The 26,301-nt window shown below is 35.9% G+C and overlaps 1 protein-coding gene across 1 annotated transcript; it reads left to right on the forward strand.

Annotated features, from left to right (window-relative positions):
• Window positions 1-5,590: 5,590 nt before the first annotated feature.
• Window positions 5,591-26,108, forward strand: LOC139152072 (protein phosphatase 1 regulatory subunit 7-like). Its single transcript, XM_070725163.1, has 16 exons — window positions 5,591-5,805; window positions 10,631-10,817; window positions 11,707-11,796; window positions 12,294-12,364; window positions 13,081-13,140; window positions 13,610-13,662; window positions 14,100-14,242; window positions 14,997-15,083; window positions 16,675-16,746; window positions 17,595-17,656; window positions 18,224-18,347; window positions 18,717-18,799; window positions 19,785-19,900; window positions 21,626-21,707; window positions 22,441-22,572; window positions 23,252-26,108. Exons 1-16 carry the CDS (start codon window positions 5,705-5,707, stop codon window positions 23,298-23,300), a joined length of 1,512 nt encoding a protein of 503 aa, XP_070581264.1. The 5' UTR covers window positions 5,591-5,704; the 3' UTR covers window positions 23,301-26,108.
• Window positions 26,109-26,301: the final 193 nt, after the last annotated feature.

Below are 26,301 nucleotides of genomic sequence, written 5' to 3' on the forward strand. Positions count from 1 at the left end.
TCTTTATTCGTTCTTTTATCATCTTGGATTTCTCTTTCCCACAGTTCATCGTATGTGCCTTTAAGTTTGCCATAAATTTTGGTCGATTCAGACCTAGTGATAATTTGATCGGAATTAACAAGTTGCATTTCCCCGATATTAGTACAGATTGACTCAATCTTACAATACCACTTGCTTTTCAGAATTTTGTTACTAGCAGTAACAAGGAATGCTTCCTTTAACAGACAGTGTTCACTATTATTAAGTCTATTAAAGTATTTGATCATCTGTTTTTGAATGAAAATTTCGATGGGATAACGACCGAGTTCGCTGTATGTTGCAAGTTTTGATGTGTTTCTTGAAATTCCCAATAAGAACCGGCAAAAGCTGAGGTGAACGTCTTCTGATTTGGAGGTACACTCGTGTCCCCATATCTCACAACCATACACAAAAGTGGGTCTGATAAGTTTATCAAATAATGATTGTGCTAATGGGACATTTAGATTTCTACAAATTTTTTCTTTTAAAAGGTACACTGCTTTCATACCCTTTTTCTTAAGATTTTCCTGTCCTATTTAAATTTTCCATTTGCACTTAAATAAAGCCCCCATTCAATTACCAGATTTATCTAATATCAATATTATGTATTTGATAAAATATTCAATGGAAAACAAAAGAATGACAAACTGTTAATGAGCTATTGACACATTTGCTAATGCGAGAACCTGGGATTGAGAAGGGCGCCTTTGACCAAACCAAGGTAGTTAAATTGTTTGACTATTTAAGCTCCCTACCCCCAATAAATAATACGTGATTATCCAAATATCTGTTAGACTTATTAAATATCATAATATTTGATTTATCCGTGTTGACCGTTAAGTGCCATTTTGTAGTGTACATGGCTAATTTGTCCAAACAATTTTGTAGTTTCTTTTTGGACTTTGACAGAATGACGATGTCGTCAATGTAGAGAAGACAGCTGATGCTAGTCTTATCAAGGGTCACACTTATCATTATCAAAGATATTTGGAAGGTCATTAATGAACTGGTTGAAGAGTGTTGGACTTAGGTTACATCCCTGTTTTACCCCTACGGTAGATTGAAATTGTTTGGTTAGACCCCCGTTAGTTTTAATCTTGTACGTCATATTGCTATAGGGCCTACATGGTTTTATAATATTATACATTTTGCCTGTTATATTGTTTCTCAAGAGTTAGCCAATTGTTGTTCAGTCAGTTTCTTGTTTTAATCAGGTATTCTGTCAATCTATGATTTAAAAAGGGATATAGTCGTCGGAACTGCGCTCAAAGGTCGTATGGGACCCATACGACCCATGGCAACAATGTATCCAAGGCACAATAGTGATTGATGACAGTTAAAACATGTCTGTCATAATCTATCATCGTATAATTTAAATGTTGCAGCTATGATGATGAGGTGCATCTTGATATCGTGCACGAAATACATTGTTTGTAAACAAGAAACTCGCACAGGCGCAGTTCCGACGACTATATCCCTTTAATATACCGGCGAAATTGACCTGTTACTCTCACGATTTCGCCGGCTACTTTTTCGGAAAATTTGAATTCTTTCATAGCTAAAATATTGTTTACCTTCTGAAATGATACGGACAAGTTTAACAAGCTGTGTAATCAAACTTTTCAACGGCTTTTAAGTGAAACAAAATTTAGAAGACGAGCGACTACTACGATCGCCTTGTATTACGATGCAGCACGGTCTTGCGTATACTGCCTCAATAAAAATCGGATTGCCACGGACGATTCTATTGGCTACCTGATTGCTGATTCCTATGTGGTGACCTATATATACGCCAATGAAATCGTGCATACTACACCTGTCGGCCGTTGGGTTAGCTCAACTCAAAATGGTCGATGAACAAATGAAGACGGAAGCGATCGCAAGGTCAAGCTTCGCTGTACGATCTTTGGTTTTGCAGTGGACCAAGAAACAAAAGAAGGATAATTACGTGGATTTAACCTGTTTTCGAAGGCAATGACCTGATGTTTTTCTCACGAAAAAACTTCCCGATTACAGTTCGAATTTTAGTAGGCCGACGTGCGTTGCACTGCGGTTGGCGTAAATGTGAAGGTATATATATAAGGGGAGAACCATTTGATTTTGGGGGGGTATGGAGGAAATGGGTATGGGAGCAAATTTTTTTTTTCCTGTCACAGTGACAGCAATTTTTTTTCTACTGTTAGAGCTGCATCAATTTTTTTTTCAAATGGAGTAGCAATGCAAATTTTTTTTCTTTGTCATCAAGTTTGTGATGCGTTGTATATAAGGGAGCCGTCATTATTTACGGCCTGAAACTCAGAAATTTCGAGTGACACCCCCCCCCCCCCGTCAGCCATGATGAATTTGAGTAACTCCCCTCTCTAACTCTGAAATTTTGACTGATCCCCCCCACTTTAAGTTGAATAAAAATACATGTATTTGTAAAATTTACAAAATACAGCAACAGTAGAAACCTTTGAAATCCTGATGTACTCTGCTAGACTATCATCAGTTATCTCATGATGGTTCAAAAAGGTGAACCCATCAAAATGAAATTGCAAGTCACAATAAAATAAAGATATAAAAGCTCACGCAGTATCTAACCATATAGTATATTGTTTAATTTGGATGGGTATTATGACAGGGTTTTCACTAGGATATCTGACCGGGCAGAATTTGAAAGTACAGGGGGAGAACACGCGAGAGGTTTAGGGGGAAAGTGTCACAGGGGCTTTCCGCTATCTTGCATGGAAATTTTTAAGATATTAATGTGTGCAATGGTGCAGTCTGGTGCAATCTGAGAGGTGTTTTTTAATTTTTTTACTAAGTGAAACTGTTAGAACACCCCAAGGGGGAGAGCACGAAATTGAAAATTGGAAATTTTGGGAAATTGATGTGTTTAATGGTGCAATCTGAGAGGAGTTTCAGGTTATTTTGCACTCGGTAAAACTGTTTGAAAATGACATTGAGCACTGCATATTTTTTTTACATTTTATGCATGATCAGTGTTTGTGTCACAATATTCAACAACCAAACAATGACAATACAATTTGTGAAAAACAGTTCTGTTTGCCAGAGACTGAAGATGAATATACAGGAACGGAAAATCTGTGACCTTCTTGTGTCATTTCTCCAGCTGCCAGCTTCTAATGAAAAGCATGAATATATATGGTATGTTTAACTGTCAAAATGGTCATTGAACTGAGGCAAATTAAAACATGTTTCTGTGATAATAAAGGATGAATTCACAACAGTTCAGTTTTGTCCTAGATCCTGTGAAAATTTTGAGAAATTGATGTGCGCCACGGTGCAGTGTAGTGCAATCCGATAGGTATTTTAAATTTGTCTTTTACCAGTAAAACTGTTAGAAGACCCAAGGGGGGGAGAGCACGAGAGGGGTACCCCCCTCTCGCATTGAAAATTTTGAGAAATGTATGTGTGCAATGGTGTAATCTGAGATGTGTTTCAATTCATTTCGCAAAAAAAAATTGAGTAACCCCGCCCCCCCTTCTTCCTCTCCACATTTTAAGTAACGCCCCCCTGAAAATTTCAATTTTTTTAGTGACCCCTCCCTTGTACTTCATTATATTTGTTGTTCCTCAATTTTTCATTGTCAACTTGTACATCTTCCTAATATATTTATATTGAGAGAATAATATATTGATTTTAACACTAGTTTATTGACTCCTGTCTTGTTTTTAAAATTTTCACAATTTACAGAAGTCAAAAAGTCCCCTTTAGATAGTGCCTATGCCATTGAGATATTGCAACAGAAATCCTGAAATATGATTTCTTGGGTCAGAAAAGGGAAGAGAAACATTAAGTGCACTGAGGTGTAAAGTAGACCTATGTAGTGCATGCTTATATCATAAGTGCTGGAAAAAAACATAAGAATTGCTTGTGGTAAAACCATTTGCGCCGCCTATAGCGGCGCGCCGGCAAAGAATACATGAGAATAGGGTTTCCAAATTTTGCTAATTTCTGGTGTATTGTGACAATTTTTTTTTCACTTCTGTCTGTTATGACATTTTTTTTCTCAGGCCATGACAGGATCAATTTTTTTTCTTCTATCTCACCTGGCGACAATTTTTTTTTTCTCAAAATCCTCCATACCCCCTCCCCCGAAATCAAATGGTGTTCCCCTAACCAGCTGGACGTATGATATGTACTGCCTTCGGTCTAGCCACGCCAATAATTGGCGTGGCTAGACCGAAAAGCAGTACATATCATACGTCCAGCTGGTTATGATATACCTTCACATTTACGCCTACCGCAGTGCAATGCACGTCCGCCTGAATAAGAATGTCGCCCAGAGTGGTTTAAAATAAGATCAGACCTCTAAATTCACTTCAAAACGATCGTCAGGTTAAATCCAAATGTGAGCTTCTGAACGTACAAATTTTCATATCCCATATCAAGGTTCTTACTTTGCATACCCATATAGTCAAATAACCCTGAGGGTCTTTGATTCTATTTGCGAAATATGGTAATGATTGTCAGTTTTTATCATTATTCGTTATATAAATTATCCTTTTTACCTCCCAAGTGGTATAAAATTCTTCATCTACAGATTTCCATACCAAACATCAGGGTTCTTAATTTTCAGCATAGTACATTAATGAAAAGTTTCTCATTTACTGTGCTTAAAATATGAGTGTTTCATCCAGGATGGCATCAACAAGGGGATTTTGCCCCTTTACCAGAAAATTTCGGGGGCATTTCACCAGTTCATGTGTTCTACTTGTACCTCTAAGGTGTGACTGGCACCATTTCATGGGGGGGGGGGGGAGTGGTCCCCCTTGACAAATTAATTGGGGTGCCAACATTTCAACAGAGGGGGAATCCCCTATCCCCCTGTCTAGATGAAACACTGTATAATATCATCTACAATATCAATTTTATATCCTTAATAATGGTGAATTATTATAGTTTACCTCCTAAAAGCATAAAGGCTCTAAAGACTTCAGTTTTCTTTGTTCAAAATATCGTCAACATTACCACATTTTATCATTTTTAATTATGAATTATCATATTTAGGCCTAATCTCCCAGGAAAATGGCTTTTATGATATGACCATAAATTGCTCTGGAACACTGCTGACAATTCTCCTAAAAATACTAGAAATTCAAGTGACTGTGAACTGTAAAAAGTGAATTTTAGCTCATTTTTTCAGGGTTTTCGGCCTTCGGCCGGGAGGGGCCTCCCGGACCCTACCCCGACGACGACCGCTTTGTCATGCCAGCTGCAAGCCGCCTACTTTTCCATTCTGGCCCCTACTTCAAACCCCTGTATACTAGTGAATAATTTTCCTAAACAGCTTGAAATAGCGATTCCTCTATAATTTGAAGGGTTTGTTTTTGAGCCTGATTTATATTGGGACAATTAGACTAATAAGCTACTAATAAGCTACCACATAGTCCCAGTGTCTGCAGGTGTAACGTAGCGGTCAAATTCCTAACTGTCGGGATACAAGGTGCAATCAATTTCCCCTGCAACCCCCTCCCCCACCAATCCCGTAAAAACACTGATTAGTGTATTATCACATGATTACGTTCACCTGCCATGGAACGCTGCCCTGCTGGGACGCGTACATTTGAGGCATGGTAACCTGGAGAAAGTTACCCGCAAACAAACGAACAATATTTTAAACATGGCGCATTGCTGAACACAACACCATCTATCCGCTGTCAAAATATTTTCCGTCGAAATGAGTGCTAAAACTCTCCGTCAGTTCTCCTCAGGGAGACCCAAACCCCCTTCCCGATCCGTTTCATCATCACATTATCAAAGGAAAACTCCACCTATTAGGTAAGTGTGACAGCAAAGATCTAAGTTTTGTTTGAGTAGCGACGTCGGTGACAAATGTAAAATCTGTTTGAACGGGTTCACAGACAGTGGCTTGTTGGTAGGTACACAGCATGCAGCAGACGGCCCTAACCATTTCACACAGGCGTATGTGGACTGGGTAGTTTTAGTGGGTTTCTTGACGTTTTGGCACCAAGTCGTTTCGGTACCGCGACTTAACACGTCTCAGCACCGCTCTATTTATCCACGGTCCCTCCACAAAGCCGTGATTTACCACAGGCTACCTCGGGTAACTAGTGCTAGAACGTAATGTACGTTACACGTTACGCATCAAAGCACTAAAAAAGTATATTTCAACATTCACGTACTTACTTGTGTCTTTGTGAGAACATGGAGGTAGTAGTCTCTACTACCTCCATGGTGAGAACATGGCAGAACACCGTAAGAAAAAAATCATATCATTATTCATTTTCAAATCTGTGATACAAGTTTAATTATCGATGGTAATAGCCGCTGATACGGCAAAAGATTGAAAACAGTGCCGAAACAGTATTGCAAAATCACACAAAATGCACTTAAAGTACTGGTCAGAACGTAAAGGTCACGCTTACGAATATGACGGGTCAGTCAATTAATAATTAGTTTGAAAAAAAATCGAAACAGGGATGCCGAGACCTCTTGGGTTGCGGTGCCGAAACGACTCAGGGCCTGAAATTAAGAGGCCGAAACGACTTGGGCCCAATCTACCAGTTACCATTTTAGTGTAGAGTTATGCTACATTACAACGTTCTGATACGTAGACTATCTGTGTGTGGATTGTCACATGTCACAATGTAGCATAACTAAAACTACCCACATGATCCAGTCCACAGGGTCCAAACACTTTGCACCAAAACCACTTTGCCCCCACACAACTTCATCCAAAAACCATTTCGTACCAAAACCACCTCGTCCTAAGTACCATCTCGTCCAACTTAACTTCGCCCCAAGTTCCCACTTGTACTAACACCACTTCAACAGTGTATGCAATATGTACCATCAAAATACTACCCGTCCTGAAACAACAATGTATCACAGCGTTGTTTTTACCTGCAACTTTGCAGCATTAAATTGTCAGGACATTTTTGCCACCACAAACCATTTATTCTTGCACAAAACCACAAACGGTAGAGCTAGAAAAAAGACAAATGCAAACTACAATGCTTCAACTCGGGTGCGTTGCGGGGAATAGCTCTTGTCATTTATTTGAAATGTGTACATTTTCAAGACTTTACCTGTAGTCCTGAATGTGATGAAAACTTCTATGGCAGTGATTGGTTATTTTCGGCTTTACCGGTTGACAACAGTTTGGGGTGAAGTGGCATTGTTTTGGGGGTGAAATGATTTTGGGGCAAAGAGGTTTTGGTATGAGGTTGTTTTGGTGCGAAGTGGTTTTGGTGTGAAATGGTATGGGACGAGATGGTATGGTGTGATGTGTCTGGGAACCCCAGTCCACATACACCTGTGCCATTTCATACCAAAACCCACTTCGTCCCACACCACTTACCCATAACGTTGCCAGACTCTTCGCACCAAAGCCAAGTTGCACCACACCACCATGTCCCATACCATTTCACACCAAAACCATCTCATTCTTCATACCCAAACCCAGTCCTACTATTATTGCTCATCAACTACCCGTCAGGAAATTAACCTTCCCAATAACTGTAATCAGTTGATATCTCAACACCAAAGACTACTTCAATCAATAAAAAGCTACAAAGAAAGAATCTGTTTTATTAACAATGCCTAAGTCCTGTTTCAGAGCCATCATCAACATATGATTGGAGTGCTATTACAGGCAGGGCACACTGTCTTGTCGCTGGTTATAGTCACCTTGGCCCCAGTACCCTAGTCACTTCGGTCTGGTCACTCTTTTCCTGTTACATGACAACATTTTAAATATATCATGCAACTTGCCAGGGAGAATTGACGGTGTTTCTGTGAGAAAATCTGCTTGCTTCTAACAGTAATGTAGCCATTTTGATATGCTAAATTCAGGCACCACAGTCTAGTGCCTGTGTGTATTAAGGTGGTTGGAAAGGCTAGAGCGTCAGTTATAAATTTCAACAAAACTATTAAAATATAAAAGTAGTCAACATTCTCTGTGGAATAAAAAAAACTAGACATTTGGGCACAAAGGCATTGCAGAGTTATAGCCTGTTAAAACTTCTGAAAAACTGACCAAATAAGAAGAAGTTGGGGAGTCCTTAGTGTATTAACTATGGTAGAGGTCCCCTAGCTTTTAATAAAATGTTTGAAAAGGGAAAGTCATTATTTGCTGTTTTTCAGGAAAGTTTGACAAGGCGGTGCTGGCATTCAGAGTGAGTGACTGCTATTGTAAATGCATTTTTACATTCTTTGAGTGTCAAAGAGGTGTCAAAAGTGAGATTAACCAAAAAAACTGCTCTTTGACTTCAAAAGAGGGGTGCAAATATGGCTTGTTTTCAACATTTTTGACAGAATAACAGTTTTCCTACATAATTGTATACCAATTTAATCCAACTTTGAAATGAGATATGGACATGGAATTTTTACAGCCTATTAACAAGGTTACAGATAAGATTTGTAAGGCACAATTTTCCTGTATTTGAAGTACTTTTTGAAAAATCACATTTTGAAATTTTAAAGAATTTTTAATAATTTTTTGATATATAAACCCATGTAAAATCATAAAACAAATTTTATTTATAAATCCTGCCGTACAAATCTTACAATAAATAGTGTCAACATATTTATAACTAATTTGGTAATATTAATACTATCCAATTATTATTAAATTCAAATATGTAAAAAAAATATGAAAATTAAATTTTAATATTTACTGGTGTCATATTTCAAAATCATGGCTGCAAATATACAATTTTTATATTCTTTGGAGAAATATTAACTAAGGGAGTTATCCTGAAAATTTGAACTAAATATCTTGATTCTAACACTTGAAATTTGACATTAACTCTGAGAAAAGAATTGGTGCAAAAATAGCCTTTCCAACCACCTTAATAAAGTGACGATGATTTGCCTTCTACAAGAATAAAATACATCTGCCTTTTAGCCATGGGGAATTTTGGCACATTGTGTGTTCTCTGCATTACCGGCTTCTACTAAAGCCCTTAGGTAGGTGGGGGTTGAAGTGACTAGGGTAGAGGTTTCAAGGTGACCCGGGCTGACGAGGTTAATCCTCTTTCTCCTAAGTTGTAGTAATTTCTATGGCTTGTCTATGGAGCCTGGTAGAAAGAGAATTAAATACGGTCAGGGGTGGAGATGACTAGAAGCTGTTCAGATGGTGAATACAATCAACGTGCGTGTTGCTACTCGTTCGAAAATCAACATATTTGGGGTCTGGGACTAGTTCAGGAAAAGGACACACACAAGCACGAAATGCCGTTCAACAATAAATAAGGGCAGTGTGTTACCGGCGTTATACGGCTGTGATGGAGGCAGTATAACGCCGGGAATACACAGACCTGTACGCAGGGCTTGGGTAATGTTGTATCAAAATCTCAGCTTAATCGGATTTATGAATGAAAGTATACCTGTAAACATTTGCACATCTCCTGGATGACGAGTCGCTTTACTCATGAAATGAAACTAATCCACATAAATAAAACACAAAATCGCGATGAAAATCATGCAATTTGTTACAATAATTTTGATCCATCCACATCAATGAAAAATAAGAAGAAGACTGTTCATGTGATAAATATATAATCCCATGGTATTTTTCTCTGTTTGACATCATCGTATATGAGTGTTTTTCGCGAAGCCGTAAAACACTCGTATACGATGATGTCAAACAGAGAAAAATACCATGGGATTATATATAAATATCATTATTTTAAATTGTGTACAGCAGTATATTCGACTTCTTAATATCTGGTAGAGAATAAATTCAAACTTTTATCGCTTTTTGACATTTCACTTTCTGTCCACCTTTCCATTGTGCATCCTGGCGATCACATTTCACGGTACATGTAACACCATCTTTCAAAAGGACACAATATGATATACATCAGAAAGAAACACACTCTCCCTGCAATGGCTCTTGTATTATTGCTCTTGTTAACGACAAGTCTTAGTTGCACTAGCCAAATCAGGCACCTGCTAAGAAGGTTGCACCTAGGACAGGCAATTCAGAAATGCTGACCTTAGACTTGCTCTGTGCATGTGTGGTTCTGAGAGCAATATATTGCACCAGAGAACTAGATAACTTTGCATTCCCTGGGCCTGTACTGTACTGGATTATGTACTGGTACATGAAAGTGCCTGGTACTGCAAACAGTTTAGTTGATGGGAAATGAACAGTAGGGTGTTCAGGTCAGTGTTCCATTGATTAACAGGTTAAGTTTCTGTCACTGTTTAGGAATGAGCACTATCCCAATACCCCCTTTCTTCTGTCATCCCGGTCGCACTTCACAACATTTTTACATGTGATGGCTGACAAGGTTTATTGACTACATTCCCAATCCATCCACAGCCCTTGTAAAAAATGAATCTTCACATCATGTGTAAATTAGATCATAAAGTAATTTTGTGATAAATAATTTGTGAGAAATATGTATCCTCTCCAATCTCATCAAAGTCCAATGTAGAAATGGCCTACATGTCTCATTCAACAAACAGCTGAACACAAAACAGCAAAGAACAAGCAAAGGTTGAAATGCCACCATCTCTACGACTGAGTTCAATAAGGTCAGGTATTACTGTACTTACAGTCAGTACCTTCTTAACAGTTTTTATATTTTTCATATCATTTAAGCCGTAACTTGTGACTATTGTCTCCTCACAGAAATCATCAGGTCAGAAGTGCTACCAATGGAAGAAGTGCAACCAAATCCAAACGTGACAGTACTGTTGAGAATGATGACAGTGACACTGAACAAAGTGTAGTGATGATAGACGTTCCATCAGCTGGGGATACAAGTCAAGAGACAGCATCAAACAGGATAACTTCTGAAATCAATCCTCAAATGATTGTGAGTGTTGAAATCATTTTTTTTAAATTGAAAAATTCATTGTTTAAGCCATTTATTTATGCAATATGTACCCACTCCCAGCCCATAATGGACGCAAGGAATCTTTGCACAACACAATGTATGAGGCAAAGCTGAGCACATCATGCAGTTTCAAAGTTTACTTGATTCCATTATTGGCTGGAAAAGCATACATTATTGCTATTATTTTAGAGGTTTGGGCAATGCCAGGGAATTTGAAAATATAGAAAACACCTGGGGCCCCAACACTAGATAATTGGATACATTATCAATGATCATCTTGTGATTGTATAACAAAATTCACCTGCATTGACAAGGCTGTAATTACAATGGTCAGTAATTTTCATTATATACATTGTCTTCATAGATGTATGGACTACATCTTTCTATTTTTGCTTCATCCTGGAGTATTTTGCTATCTATCCACAAAGTAAATAATACACTTTTGTAGACGTGACATTGGCTAGTGGTGAAAAAAAAAACACCCACAAAAACATGCTTTGTCATTGTTAACCAACCTCAATATTGTGTACATCAAGATTAATTATCACTTCAGACATGAAAAAATGTTGTTGATGTACCAGTATGGTAAATATTGAAGAAACCATATTTGATATAAATTGCATTTTTTTTCTGAAAAGGGGTTGAAAGACTTAAAACTAGAGCTAGTGTTATACAATATTTGCTAACCTTCAATGCAAAACAGAATAGAAATATCTAAGAATATATATAAGTTGATATTTGGTGTCAGAACATGTTCAATGAGTGAAAAAGGGTATAAAAAATTATCATTGATGAGGAAGATGGTGAAGTACATGTAATAACTTTCTAGTGTAATGTTAAAAGAGGTTTTCATGTTTTTGATCTACAGTTGCAACACTCTGGAGAAAATACTTATGATAGAATCTATGAGGTAGATTTACATGCATCCAAAATAGCACAAATAAATAACCTTACTAAGGTAAGTTAATTTTTTCAATCTTTGCTTCCCTGCCCCTCAACAAATTGTTGGTGATATGGCAAACTTATGTAAATCTTTGGTATCATTGAAAGGAGATCACATGTGCTTCCTCTTTCTAAGAGTGCAATATTTTATGAAAGAAATAATGTAAAGACGGTTAGAAGTACTGTATATAATACAATGTGTATGGTAGTAGTAGGTGAATCAAATTTCTTTTCATGCATACTGTACAATGTCAAGTGCATGTAAATCTTTCAAGATCTATCAGCATTGATATGTTGGTCAGAAATTGAATAATGAAACTGAGGTATGATTTTTTCCCTGGATGATATCATTGACAAATGAAATGAAAATGTTACATTCCATAGATTACAATAGTCTTTGTCTACCAGTTACAGTATTATCAAACAAATGAATACTTTAAAATGAGTTTGTTTATCCTTTTATCCTCTACTGTGAAGTTTCTCAAATTGCACCATATTCTACTCTATTTGTAGTTTGCCAAAGTGAGGATATTGGATTTGTCTTGTAATTACATCAAGAACATTGAAAACCTGAACTTGAATACAGTAAGTACCAGGCTGTTTGAGCTTATTTATGCTGTTGCTGTTGTCACCTGTTGCTGTCATTTGCCACAGAAAACGATCTTGTTGTCACAATGCAGTAAATGTCATATTTCTAGGACCAGTAATCTCAGTTTATGAATTTAACCATGCACATTGAAGTCACAGATGTAATAAACAAATAGTTTTGGTATTTTGGATTGAGCATTGTGCCCTTCTCTCTTGCAAGTATGTAAGTTAATTGTGTCATTTGACCCTACTTTGCTATCACTTTGTGAGAGTTTATCAGGTACACGTTTCAGTGATTCTAATGTGTCATAGACTGGATACCAAAGTAAAGTGCTAATATTGCAACAGGCAAAACTTCTTAAAATTTGTGTATTTCATTCATTTTTGAATATCAATAGGTGTTCAAAGAATTATTTACAAGGGACCTTGAACAATATACTCCATGCTATGTACAGTTTACAATGTATGAAATACATTAGTTATGAAGTAATAAAGTGTGATGTCAGAACTATTATGCACTAATTGAAAGTCACTTTAATGACTTCTAAAGAAGGAGAAGTTCAGCCATTTTTGTTGTGAATCAAGAACATTGCTATGCACAGAATAAGATTGTCAAACCTGAAAACATAAGGTTTTGTATAGTTGTATTGTGTTTAGAAGATGCCAAATATTCACAACACATAGTTATTCCTTTAGCTTTTTGTCACTCTTTAGATCTGCGGGAGCTGAAACTGTATGGTAATCAAATTACTGAAATAAAAAATCTTGAAGGGTAAGTTCATTTTGTTTCCATTTAACTTATTGAGATGTTTTGTTAATGTGCACATTTTAGGAGCATATTTATGTGTTACAGTTGGTGGTATGGCTTTTGACCATAAATAAAGATAAAAAAATGGAGTGTTACACTCACAAAAGAACTTCCATTGTGTTATTAATAAATTAGGAGGTCCATAATTTAGGTCATACTCTGAATATTCATACACAACTATATAAAAGAGTATTCTTTGCCGAAAACGCTAAACTCTAAAACTGTTACCACGTCAACAGCTATAACCATGAGCAGCCCATATTCTTCATCCATTAAATAATTCTGTTAGCTCATCAAAATATCCACCATGTGAAGACATCATATTACAATTTCATGTCAGAGAATTTCAAAGCAGGTATTGACAAAACTGATTATTCTATTTACGACTATTTATTTGAGTTCAATGATGCATATTATCTATTTCAATCATCAGGTGCAAAGAAATGTGTAATCTTTTATTGCAACACAACAAGATTAGATCAATAGGTGAGTCACTTTACACTTCAGGAGAATTTACATTAAAGTGAATTTCCTTTTCATACAGATGTTTAGGTTTCAGTTCAACTTGTATAAGTGATTGTGTTTTATTGTGAATATGAAATGGAAATCCAATGTATGACACATTATGTGCAAAAAAAGATGATGACAAGAAACACCTCAATGGTATTTGAAGACTCTTTTTATAAAAGTTATTCCCAAAGTTTGAAACCTATTCCTAGATTTCATGTATTCTGTATTATTGCCAAGTACTATTATTTCATTTGTTTGAAACTTTACCCATTAGTTATTTGGATTAGCCAGTCAATTGTCAATACCAATGCTTCTCTGTTCTGGTTGGTAGTATACCGTCACTGTTTTTAATTTTATTCATCTCAGTTTTGAATTGAGCATTTCACATTGACATGGAACCCTTATCTCCACAGGGAAAGGTCTTTCAAATCTAAGGAAATTGAAGATGTTGAGGCTTGATAATAATCAGATATGTAAAGTGGAATCCAGAGAGTTAGCAGTCTGTGGTCAGCTCACCTTCTTAGACATCAGCAACAATAGAATTGATAACCTTGTGGTAAGTACCCATAAATGGTTTAATCATTCACGTAATACCATTTTCTATTACTGTTGATGTGCTGGTAATTAATCATATTAAGGTAAGTTCTGTTATTGGGCCTCTGAGAACCATGTTAGACTCAAGACGTGAAAATGTGATTGTTACTAATATTTTCTAAGGTCTTCAGTGCTACAGATATGAATGGCACAATTAGGTGTGCATGCCCCAGACCATGTCAAAACTTTAAATGTTTCATGTACCGGTACTTCAAACAATAGCCTTTTTGTCCAATTCAATTCATCTTATTTGGGTTCATTCAATCAGTCAGTATAACATTTTATGGTAGCCCGGGAGCCTGTTATTTAACAATAGTTTGTTTATGATCAATCATTTGATGATTCAACAGTGTAGTATTTTCACATTTGTAATTAGTGAAGGTTTGCAGTGTATGCATCAATGATTCAGTGTGTCTGCAAGAATCATGTACTTATGTAAAGCTACTGAATTTGCAGTCACACATTTTCAATTGCAAGTATTGAATGGATGTACTACTAAAACATATCAAGATCGTACTTGCTTTGTCAAGATTCTGGGACATGCCCACTGTTTCTGAGTGACTTCAATGTTTGTAGTTGGACTGAGGTTGTATCTTGCAATATTATTCATCAAAACTGTTTTCAAAATATTTTGTATTTTACTCTAAAATGTATTTATTTTGTTAGTAAGTCAAAGAAGCTACAGAATCTGATATTTTCTCTCTACACTGTCACAGAGTTTGAACTGTCTCCAGTGTTTGGAGGAACTCTATGCCTCAGAGAACAGACTTCAAAGAGTTACTGACCTCAGTAGATGTAAGAAGGTATGTGTTGACTGGTTGTTCTGTTGGCCAAAGGTGCATGTTACATTTCTGGGATGGTATCAGATTTAAATTCTAAGATATCTAGATGACTTTATAAATCAAAGATTATCTGTGATAAACTGACATGCTGGTGCTCAATTAACAATCAGCTGCTGAGATAAGTATGCACTTGATATCTGCCAGTGCATGCATACAGTATGGCAAATTAAAAACTGAATGTATGGAAGCTTCTTTTGACTTGATATTTAAAATCTATATTATGAAATTTGAGCTAGTCTGAAGATCAAAACTAGCCATGAGTTGGGAGAATGCAGAGACATTGATTAACTTGTCTCTAGTGCCTGAAATCTGACCTCATGTCTTTGTCTTTAAAGGTTATTCACCAGCTACTGAATATTTGAATATATGATTGCAATTACATTTGAGTGTACCGGGGATATTTCCCAGAAATGTAACATGTGCCACAGTAAGTGAGACTACCCACAATTCCCCTTGATTTGTGTGCTCAGACATTATTTGCTAAAGGCTTCTTCAATTTTATCAGTTTCTGAACAATTTGAAACTTAAAATTTAATTTTAGAATTATTGGTTAAAACTATGGTCCAAAATTATTGATTATGTTTAAAGTTCAGGAGTAAATTGCATAAGAATGCTACGTTTGAAGGTGCTAAAAATTGTACACTTGTCAAGGTAAAGTTATCAGCAACTAAGATGGTCTCATCATACCACCTGTCAGACATGCAAATTTCCTTTGTTACAAACATTCAAAAAAATCAATACCCTTTCTTTTGCCAACACAGATGCAACTTATTCCCTTAGTTTCCTTGAAAATATTGCATATGGCTGTCAAAAAACTATGTTGACAAAATCACAAAATTGCTATCTCCTCCGCGGAAAAGGGGTTGATCTTCTCATTATTCACAGTGAGAAATTAGAGAATTATGATTATCAAAACTATGGTCCCAGAATTTCGAAATATGGACCAAGCTGTTCTGTGTACAGAAGAAATTTGCTTCAGTTCAGTGAGTGATCTCCGTGTGTACGGATCATGGAGAATTGTGGGTAGCCTCACTTACTGTGTGTGCCAGTGCTGTCATCTTTAAGACTTCATAAGGTCAATGTACCGTCATATGGAAATGATGCACGGGGTAGTCCAGCTACTGTTTGTTTGACTTTTCAGATTCAGTGATGTTTTCTTCACAGATTTAGTAAAAAAGTACCAGATCATTTGATATCATTACAACAATATTTTGCAAGGATAACACTTTAGAGATCTTGAATGGGATTCATATTGTTGTTGGATTTCATCAAGTGGCTGTCATTTTTGCAATAATTTCCCAAGGGCTCGTGTGATTTCAGGAAAAGGACCTAGTATAAAGATATAAAATACACTCATGATCAGCCTCACAATCAAGATGTTTGACAAGTTTGTCTGTCCTGAATTTTTTCTGACATGTAGGGTAAATATCCTCTCCATTTTTGCTCCTCAAAATAGCTAGAGATACTATTCATGCATGTTACAGTAGTGTTCAACTGCAGTATAGAATTTTCTGACTCATGTGACCCATTTCTTTGATTTCTTCCATTGTAGCTTCAGGAAGTTGATCTGTCAAACAACAAATTAACAGATATATCAGGACTGAAAGGGCTTCCTAATATTACAGTGAGTAAATGAACTTTTCTAAGATTCAATGGTAAAATTGAAATTAACTTTTCTAATATTCAATGGTAAAATTGAAATGAACTTTTCTAATATTCAATGGTAAAATTGAAATGAACTTTTCTAATATTCAATGGTAAAATGAAATGTACTTTTCTAATATTCAATGGTAAAATTGAAATGTACTTTTCTAATATTCAATGGTAAAATTGAAATGTACTTTTCTAATATTCAATGGTAAAATTGAAATGTACTTTTCTAATATTCAATGGTAAAATTGAAATGTACTTTTCTAATATTCAATGGTAAAATTGAAATGTACTTTTCTAATATTCAATGGTAAAATTGAAATGTACTTTTTCTAATATTTAATGGTAAAATTGAAATGAACTTAAGAAGATGCTGTGAAACAGCTGTCAAGTGTACTGACAAACTTTATTCGTCAGTCACAATGGAATGTAGGTTTATAATTTGATTTCTTGAATTTTCCTATTTCCAATCAAACCTAACTTCAAAGTCAAGTATGCAATGAATTTACAGTATTAGAATAGAGATCAATATGTTTTGTGCAAAAGGGCATTATATCACTGACCAATAATCCTTAGAAATCACAACCTAGTCACCAACTTTGGTTCAAATGCTATTTCATTATATATGATGGTTTTAAATAAAACAGGTGGATATGCTATTGTATGTTTTAATTTTTCAATTATTTCAATAATTCCTAATTCATGACTCAATAATATAACTTTATGCATTGTTCACAAATCAGTTTGTATGGAAACATTGGTTGAGTTTTCATTCAATTTTTGGATTAACTTTACAGTAACATCAAAATAATCTCTTTGCAGACTCTGAATTTAAGCAATAATTGTCTTTCAAATGAAAGTGTCAAAGCTGTCGGTAAACTTAAGTAAGTGACTATTTATAGATCATATTTCTTTCTGTCTGTCTTTCACAATATATTGGTAGTCACTGTTGCATGTTCATGTGCCATTGGTGACACAGCTGTGATCATACAATAATACACATTTTTGCATTGCACTGAACTGTCAGGATCAAAATCAATGTAGTTAGTACCAGGTAACCATCAAATTGTCTCTAGACTTCATTGTCAGATGAGGATGTTATGACTGTTTGTTCTGTTCAAAAGACGAATGTTTTGCACTGTCATATACCATTAGCAAACAGCTATTGATCATAACTATCAGGCAAACCATATGATGAAGTATCCTTTCTATTGTGAATCAACAGAAATTAAGAATCTTATCACAAAGCCCTCAGTTTCCTCATTCATGAAGGAATTTCTTACCACTGTTAGTTGTCGCTCGAACTGTAACTTCCCTGGTCCAATTAAAGGAAATGATATGAAGAACTCTTTTCAAACTTTTTGAGACCAGTCATTGTTGACCACTTTAAATGCATTTTTTGACACAGATTTTTTTTATCATTTTTTTTAATTACTTTTTCATGTTTACAGGTCATTGGAAGATTTGAATATCGCACATAATCAGATAGAATTGTTAGAGCCATTTATTTCAGCTATGCCATCCTTGCAAACACTCAATGTTATCAGTAATAGGATAAAACACTGGAAAGAGATTGTGAGTATTCAGAAAATGATATGCTGGTAGTCTAAATATTGTGTCTTTTTATTACTGTTTGGTTTTTTAAACATAAACCTTTTCAAGAAAAGGTGTACAATTCATCATTTTTGGAAATGTAACATTGTATTTTGAAGGGACATTTATGATTTGGTAAATCCTGTTTATAGATTCTACAATCTCAGTAGAGATTTGGATCAGTCCTCCGCTAGTCTTTGAATAGAGTGATACATCTAGAAAATTACCAAACCTTTGTTAGTATTGTGCCAAGATATTTCATTGCGGTATTTCTATGGTTGTATCAGTTGTACTGTAAGTATCATAGAATAATAAGATGTAAAAAATGTATTGTATATGTATGTTTTCCAGTGTTGTTTATCCAAGATGGCTACCCTGGTCGAATTGTTTGTCTCCAGCAATCCATTTGCAGCAGAAGGGGGAGAGAAACAGAGGTGAAATAACAAATCGATAATAAACTTCACAGAAACTGAACAGCTATAAAACATCATAGACTGTGATTTTTAGCGATACACGGTATTTAATTTGACAGCATGTTTTCCAACCAACTGACTGGTTGATTTGTATGTGCAATTTACACCATTGCCGTACAGTAAGGACACCAGCAACAGAAAACTGAATAATTCAAACATAGTAAACAACCACACATGTTTCTTCTTACAGTATTTGCTAGCAAGACTGCCACCCTGTAGCCTCACATCTTTTAAAACATTTATTCAAAATGCTCAAATTTTTGTGTGAGATGATATTTGTGTTATTCTAAGGCATTGGTACTTGGTAAATGTGCCGTGTGAGAGTCAGATATGTGTGATATATTGAACCTACTTTTGAAGTCAAATACCTGTCAGCTCTGTATTGTCAACAAATGAAGCAAATCTAAGATATTTGTTGTGGTACTAGTTACATAGTGACATTTAATCTGACACACAACAAAGGTACTGAGAAGTTTCACACATGTGAAGATTGTATGCTTCCTTTTCAAGGTTTAGTAGCAATATCTTTAGATGATTTTTTTTACTAACGTTTCTCATTCTACTCCCATAGCATGTTGAAACACTAACCTTTTAGCTTGTCAGTACCGCATCTATACAGTGCCATGTAAAATGCACTTTTATTGTTTACATTGAATTCCAGTCCAGAATAGAATTCACTTGTTAACAATAACAATGCAGTCTACACATGTACAGACTAAGTTGACAAGCTTACCCTGTGTATCTCACCTTACTTTGGGAAGTAGAACAAGAAACTGTAATGACATTTCAAACAAACTTGTGAAAAACATCATCAAAAGTGACAGCTACCAGTCTTTTAATTAAGGAACTATGTTTTGCATTCATCAGATTTTGTGAGTGACACTGACAGCCTTCAAAGCCATGCTACATATTTACATGATTTTCCTTCTGTGTTTTATACATACAGCTACCATCATGAGCTGCATCAGCTGTTACCAAGGCTAGAGATCTTAGATGGAGCCCTTATGAAGAGACTTCAACAGAAGTCAGCACCAGTAATGAGACCCATGTCTGTGTCTACAGGTACTCATTATTATACTTATATCTGTCTTGAAAAAGCAAAACAAAAATCAGAATTGGTCTCAAGTTTGTTGTTTATCAAAAAATCATCTGTGTCAAGAGATGAAATACCTGAACAGAGTTCGCGTTTACGCAAAAATCGTGTGTATTTACGCATTGAAATTGACTCTCTACGCAATTTTTTCATCGTTATGCGTTTTCTATACGCAAAGGATAACACCGAAGCACTCCCCACGACTGAGCTTAGGCGACAACCAGACGAAATTTGTTGCAACACATTTCTGTCAATCACTCATTTTGTGTGGAAAGTTTCGAATTCTCTGGGCGTTGTCTGAAAAATCGACATCGTAGTCCACACGTTATCACGTTAGGCACGTTATCATGTCAGCTGTGCCTATGAATTACGTTGCTAATTTTCAGGCGAGCGCGATAGTTTCTGAAAGTGAGTGATTGACAGAAATGTTGCGACAAATTATATAAATGCAACCGTGCACGATCATCGCGTCTCGCTGTTCCCAAATTTTGATCAAGCACACATGCAGCATGGCGTCGAAGCAGACAAATCTGTTTTAATTTCTTTCAACTTTGCTCTACGAGTCCGTGAAAAAAATGATTCATTGGTAGAGCTCGTCGGAATCCCGATAAATTTTGAACACTGCAGAAGTGTCTTGATGGTAACTGGTCTTTCAGGCACCAAGTCGTTTCGGCCCAAGTCGTTTCGGCCTCTCAATTTCCGGTCCAAAGTCACTTCGGCACCGCAACCCAAGACGTTTCGGCATCTGTGTTTCGATTTTTTTTTCAAACTATTTCGTAATTGACTGATCCGTCCTATTCGTAAGCGTGACCTTTGCGTTCTGACCAGTAAGTTCCAGTACTTTATGTGCATTTTGTGTGAATTTTGCCGTGCTGTTTCCTCACCGCTTTCAAACTTTTTCCGTGTCGGCGACTATTGATATCGATAACTTGTGTCACAGATTTGAAAATGATATGAAGTTTTTTTCTTACGGTCTCTTCCCGTGTTCTCACAAAGATTAAGCATGTACGTGAATGTTAGTTGACACTATACTTTTTAGTACTTTGATTTGTAACATTACGCTCCAGCACTATTTCCCACAGGTAGCCTTCAGCGGTGTCGAAACGTCTTGGGTTGCGGTGCCGAAACGACTCAGACTTTGGGCCTGAAATTGGAAGGCCGAAACGTCTTGGTGCCGAAACGTCCAGAAACCGTCTGGATAGCTGCCATACTCTAACTTTTGGGTTGCCCGATGTGTTGTGACGGTTGCATGTATACCCTTCGCTGTTACGTTTCAACATTGTTCAAGTTGTTCGCAAACTGTTTTCATTAAAATAATGTTACATCGTACAACCCGAATATGTAGTGTAGGTTTATTCAACGGCACATTGTATTTTGCTGTCGTTTTTTTATCAATTGAGTGCGGAAGTGAAATTACGCACTCAAATCCAGCCATTACGCAATTTTAGCAGACTAATGCGTATGCCGTACGCGAGGAGAAAAAAGTCACCGCGAACACTGCTGAAGAACCAAAAGTGACATTATCAGAAAAACACTGATATGATGGAGTTGCTTTCCAGAACTTATATTGTTGATTTGATTTTACATTCATTGATAATATTGTAGAGGAGAGTTAATACCTCATCTTCTACTTTCAGAACATTTTGTAATCCAGCATCAGATGTAATTGGAATGTCTGTCTTTCTTCTTTACAGTTGTTAGTAGTAGACAGGTTGAGAATCAAATCAGATCTACAGTACAAGAGATGTTGACATTTGAAAGCTCTTTAGCATCAAGGTAAGCAGTCACTTGCAATAGTTCAATTACCATTTTGTATGAGCGCTTCAAAGATGGTAAAGTTTTAGGCAATATTCAATATTCAGTTTTGCCACATTGTCATGAAATAGACTGAGTTTGTGTCAGCAATGTTAGTTTTCTTGTCAATTTTAGCAAATACTAGCACACTTTGAGAATATTTGGTCCAATAGTCAATTTGATCTGATGTTCTCAGAAGGACAGTGACAACTCTCACTCAACTAACCCACATGTACCTTACTCTGAGATATTTAGTATTTGTAATGTGGCATGGCTTTGAGCCCTTATTTCTGTCAGGAAGACTCATATCCTACAACAGCAAATCATCAAGAAAAGAACTTTTTCCACTGTAAGTTAGTACATGCTCTATTGTAAGTGTGGCTATGAACTATGACATATTCTACGCCTTTTATAACAGTGTTTGGTTTTAAATAATTCATATTGTCATACTATGGTAGATTCATTTCTCTCAAGTGTTCCTACACAAGCCATGTATTCAAGAAATATGACATGTATCCACAGATCTCTGAGCTGGATCTCTTGTTGATTTGCCTTTGTCAGGATTACCTTCTCTGCATTCAATTACACATAGCTTTCAAGACACTTTGCAGTAGCTTATAAATCTAAATCAAGGGGCAGCAATATTAAACAACCACTGACAAACATTGTATGTTGCCCGTGAAATGATAGCATCAATAAATATATATGCTTTCAGGTTTGATAATGTGCGAATGTCAGTAAATTCCCTGCCTGCTGAACTTCCTAAGAAATCAGTGATGACATCATTTGATGGTGTTCCAATCCCTGGCACATCGGATGGAAGACCAGCTACAAGTAAATGCAGTGTGTAAGTGTCTCTCCATTATGTCCCCGTTTTCAGCCCAACCAGAACATGTTATTTTATGCAAATGATAGTAGTGAACAATGTATGCCATGGGAAAATTCTTTTTAAAAAAATATTGTACTTTGTTGAAATATTAGAAGCCAAGTTAGTGATTACACTGTTGTTCATTGGGTGGCTAAATTTTGATCAGTTCATCATATTACAATAGTAATGATCATTCTTGTTTCAATCAAATAACTGACTTGCATGGTACTCTGAGATATCACACACAATGATCAAATCCAAAGAAAGTCAAATGAAAGATGGTTTTCGTCCTTCAACTTTTGAATTCGTTTTACTGCAGACAGAAGCAATCCATTTATTATCTATCAAATGTTATTATCATAGTAAGTAATGCAAGTAAAGTTTGGAAAAAACTATCATTTTTTTAAAAAACTGTACATGTTTCTGATGATCAAGATAGATTTTTTGCTGGCAGTTATAAGTAAATCAGCAAACTTATTTTCACAGCTAACATTCATTTAAACACTTTGGTTTTACAAGAGTAAGTTTCATTTCATTGGAAAAGACAAAAGCAATCATTATTGTAGTATTGCATGTGTTATGACATAAAGTTATCACACATATAACTGACATGTATTCGAATATTATAATTCCATGAATTTCTTTGTCTTACCTACAGGAGGTCAAGAATCAGAGATGCTCAAGATTTCGCGTCACAAAATTTTTGAAGCAAACTTGAGTACAAATGTGCAATGAGAATTTTTTGTGTAAATATGTACATAGTAATGTTTTATATGCCCCTGGTCATTCAACTGCTGGTTACATTTGGCCAAGACAAGCAGAGATTCCCTTTTTATGTAAAGAGAGCAATGATGCCTATGGTGATGTAATAAGAAGTGGAATTGGGCAGCTTGTTGTCAAGATGGAGACAGTAACTTGTACTAGCATTTCCATAGTTTGCAAAAGTAATGTCTGATCAAAGCTGCTGATATACTAGTAGGTACTTCCTATCTGATCTTGTCCATGACACAGAAAATGAAACATCATTTACTCTTCCCAAGCACTTCTGATATTTATTTACTGTACACAAAGTTTCTCTCATCAAGTTGGCTAAATCAACAGTTGGATAACCATGCTGGTAGATGTAACTTAAGGATGAATTTTACCATCCATACCATTTTTATGTTGTACTTATCTTTATAACCTGTAAAAATTATTGATGTGAATATGAGTATAAAGCAATCAGACTTTGCTTTAGAAATGACCACATTGTTTGAACTTGGCTGTGGTTGTGTTATTTTGTTGAGAAAAGCCACCAATTATTGTGTTAATTGCCAGGTAAAGATATTACTACTGGACTTTGTAACAATCTACCGATTGTCTTGGATATATGTATGATGAAATGGACTTCAAATTTATCCTAAGTTAAATTTTAATTTCTACTGCCATAAGAGGTGACATTGTAATTGTGTTAATGTGTTGCCAATTTCTATATTACATACAAGTTTTAAGGCCAACAACTATAGGGTTTCACCACAGATTTTGTTCTGATTTCCAGGCATTCGGACAGTTTGTAACATCAAGGCTCAGTACATAAAAATTTAACCCATCAGTTGCCAATCATAAGATAGTTTACCAAGGAAACAACTCAGTTGCAATGGTTAAACCTCTGTTTGACTCTAATTTTATCTGTTGGAAACCTCCCTTGACTGTTTCCTTTGTGTTGCTGTAAGTAATTGTATTGTTTAAGATAAGCAGGTGCCGTATACAAATTTGATGTTCGCATGCCAAGTGCAAAGGCATGAGTGGTGCTAGCACCCCCTTGGAATGTGGAAGTATGATAATTTACAGTTATTCATGTTTAGTTTCCAACTGTTTATTATTTAGATGCTCATTGACGTCATTCACACTTATATAAGATAAGCATTGTATCCTTGAGTTGGAAAGAAGTTATAGTAATGACCAGTTGTTTCACACTATGTTAATGGGAATATTTTTATGTACTTTATCCAACAATAGCCAATGTCTTTGGTGATGAACATTGTACAACAAGATGACACACGCGATTGGCCAAAACTTAAGGGGCAGGTAAACAGCTAAAAACTGGAGGAGGAAGATGTAGCAAAACATCGACTTTTGTAGTTTTATGAGAAATAACTTTGCTTTGTTTCAATCATATAATTGACGTTTGTCTGTCCAGGTCTGAAGATTGCATGTGAATCCCTTTACAACATGAATGAAACATTCTGTATATTGGGTGTTTCACTATTGCCTTGGTAAATTGGTGAATACAAGGATGCTCAGAAATACAAATAATAATCTAATGCCTTTGTCACAGTTGGTTGGTCATCATATAGAAACTTGTAACACAATTTGCTGTGTAGATAGTTGTTCTATCAATGCTGGTTTTATTCTGAATAGCATAACAATCAGTGTTCAACAAACCATCTGTTGCCCTGCTTTTATGGTGAACTGTGTTATGTTTCAGTTTGCTGGAAACTATAAAATCATGATACACAATATCATAACATCCTTAAATTACCTGTGCCCGTGAAAACATGCCCAAGGTATACTTATCTTTGAGCCAATGGAAATATTTGGTATTTTGGTAACTATCAACAAAGTTGATATACTGGGTAGCAAAGGCCCCATTCAATATCCATCCATTGACTACATGGCTGAAGAAAACCTTACCCATGGTGAGCTGTCGTACAATTTCAGACCATTCTCATTTTTGGGGTGGAAGGTATTTTCATGTGTATTGACCTTTTAAAGCACCCCAGACAGGCATTGATTTCTACCAGAAGGGAGGTTTTGCCAAGTGTTCATCTGATGGCTGCCTTGATATATACTGTTTACAGTTTGAACTTGTCTCTCACCAGGGAGAGCATATTGTTTGTGTATGTCTTTGATATTGATTCAATCATGTAATGTCCATCAATGGTCTTTTTTTTATGACCATGTAGAAAAAATAACATTTTTGCACTGCTAGTTGACCAAAGCTTGTTGATTAGACACTTACAGTAAAGGAAAAGGCAGTTATTGATATTAAATATTGTTTTGAACACATCATGAGAAGTTTAAACTTGTATTAAACTCCATTTTAGAATACTGGAGGAAGGAGGCAGTTCAAAACAATTGTATAACTCAATGGAGTGACATTATTTGAACTAAAGTTGCTCATTTGAGTAAACAAAATGACCTGCTTCTCATTCAAAGAGGAAATGTGTATGTCAGGGGTTACAGCAAGGTGATATTTTTCCATTTACATAAGTTATTGATTGAGTTTCCGGCCAGACTGACCATTGCTGAAAAATCATTTCATTGTGTAATTAATGCCCTTTGTTTGAACGTTTTGTGTTGTGCCATTCAAAGCAAGGTTAATGCATATTTTCTAATTTCTTGACAAAATATCTGTGAATTGAAGTCTGAACCATTGTACAGTTTATGCACGCATGTTTTGAAATGTTTTTCTTTTGTTGTGAACATTTTAAAATTTATAAATATTATTATAATAAACAATATGTGAATTTAAATGGTTATGTCTATTGTAATAATATTGCATCAATGGAACAGTGTCACTTTGGATAGTGACAGATTCAAACATACCTGGACTAGTGATTTGATAGTTTAAGGATGGCACTGCCGCACAGTACAATAAATTACCACAATTCTCTTTGATTTGTATCCATGAAGGTTACTTTTCTAAAAACTTTTTCAGTTCTGCAT

The sequence above is a fragment of the Ptychodera flava genome, chromosome 15 (assembly GCF_041260155.1).
Source record: "Ptychodera flava strain L36383 chromosome 15, AS_Pfla_20210202, whole genome shotgun sequence".
NCBI classification, from domain to species: Eukaryota; Metazoa; Hemichordata; class Enteropneusta; family Ptychoderidae; genus Ptychodera; species Ptychodera flava.

Coding starts and splice junctions, on each gene's coding strand:
- LOC139152072 (XM_070725163.1), top strand. CDS start 5,705: ATGAGTGCTAAAACTCTCCGTCAGTTCTCCTCAGGGAGACCCAAACCC. Junction 10,818..11,706: donor AAATCAATCCTCAAATGATT/GTGAGTGTTGAA, acceptor TTTGATCTACAG/TTGCAACACTCTGGAGAAAA. Junction 15,084..16,674: donor ACCTCAGTAGATGTAAGAAG/GTATGTGTTGAC, acceptor CTTCCATTGTAG/CTTCAGGAAGTTGATCTGTC.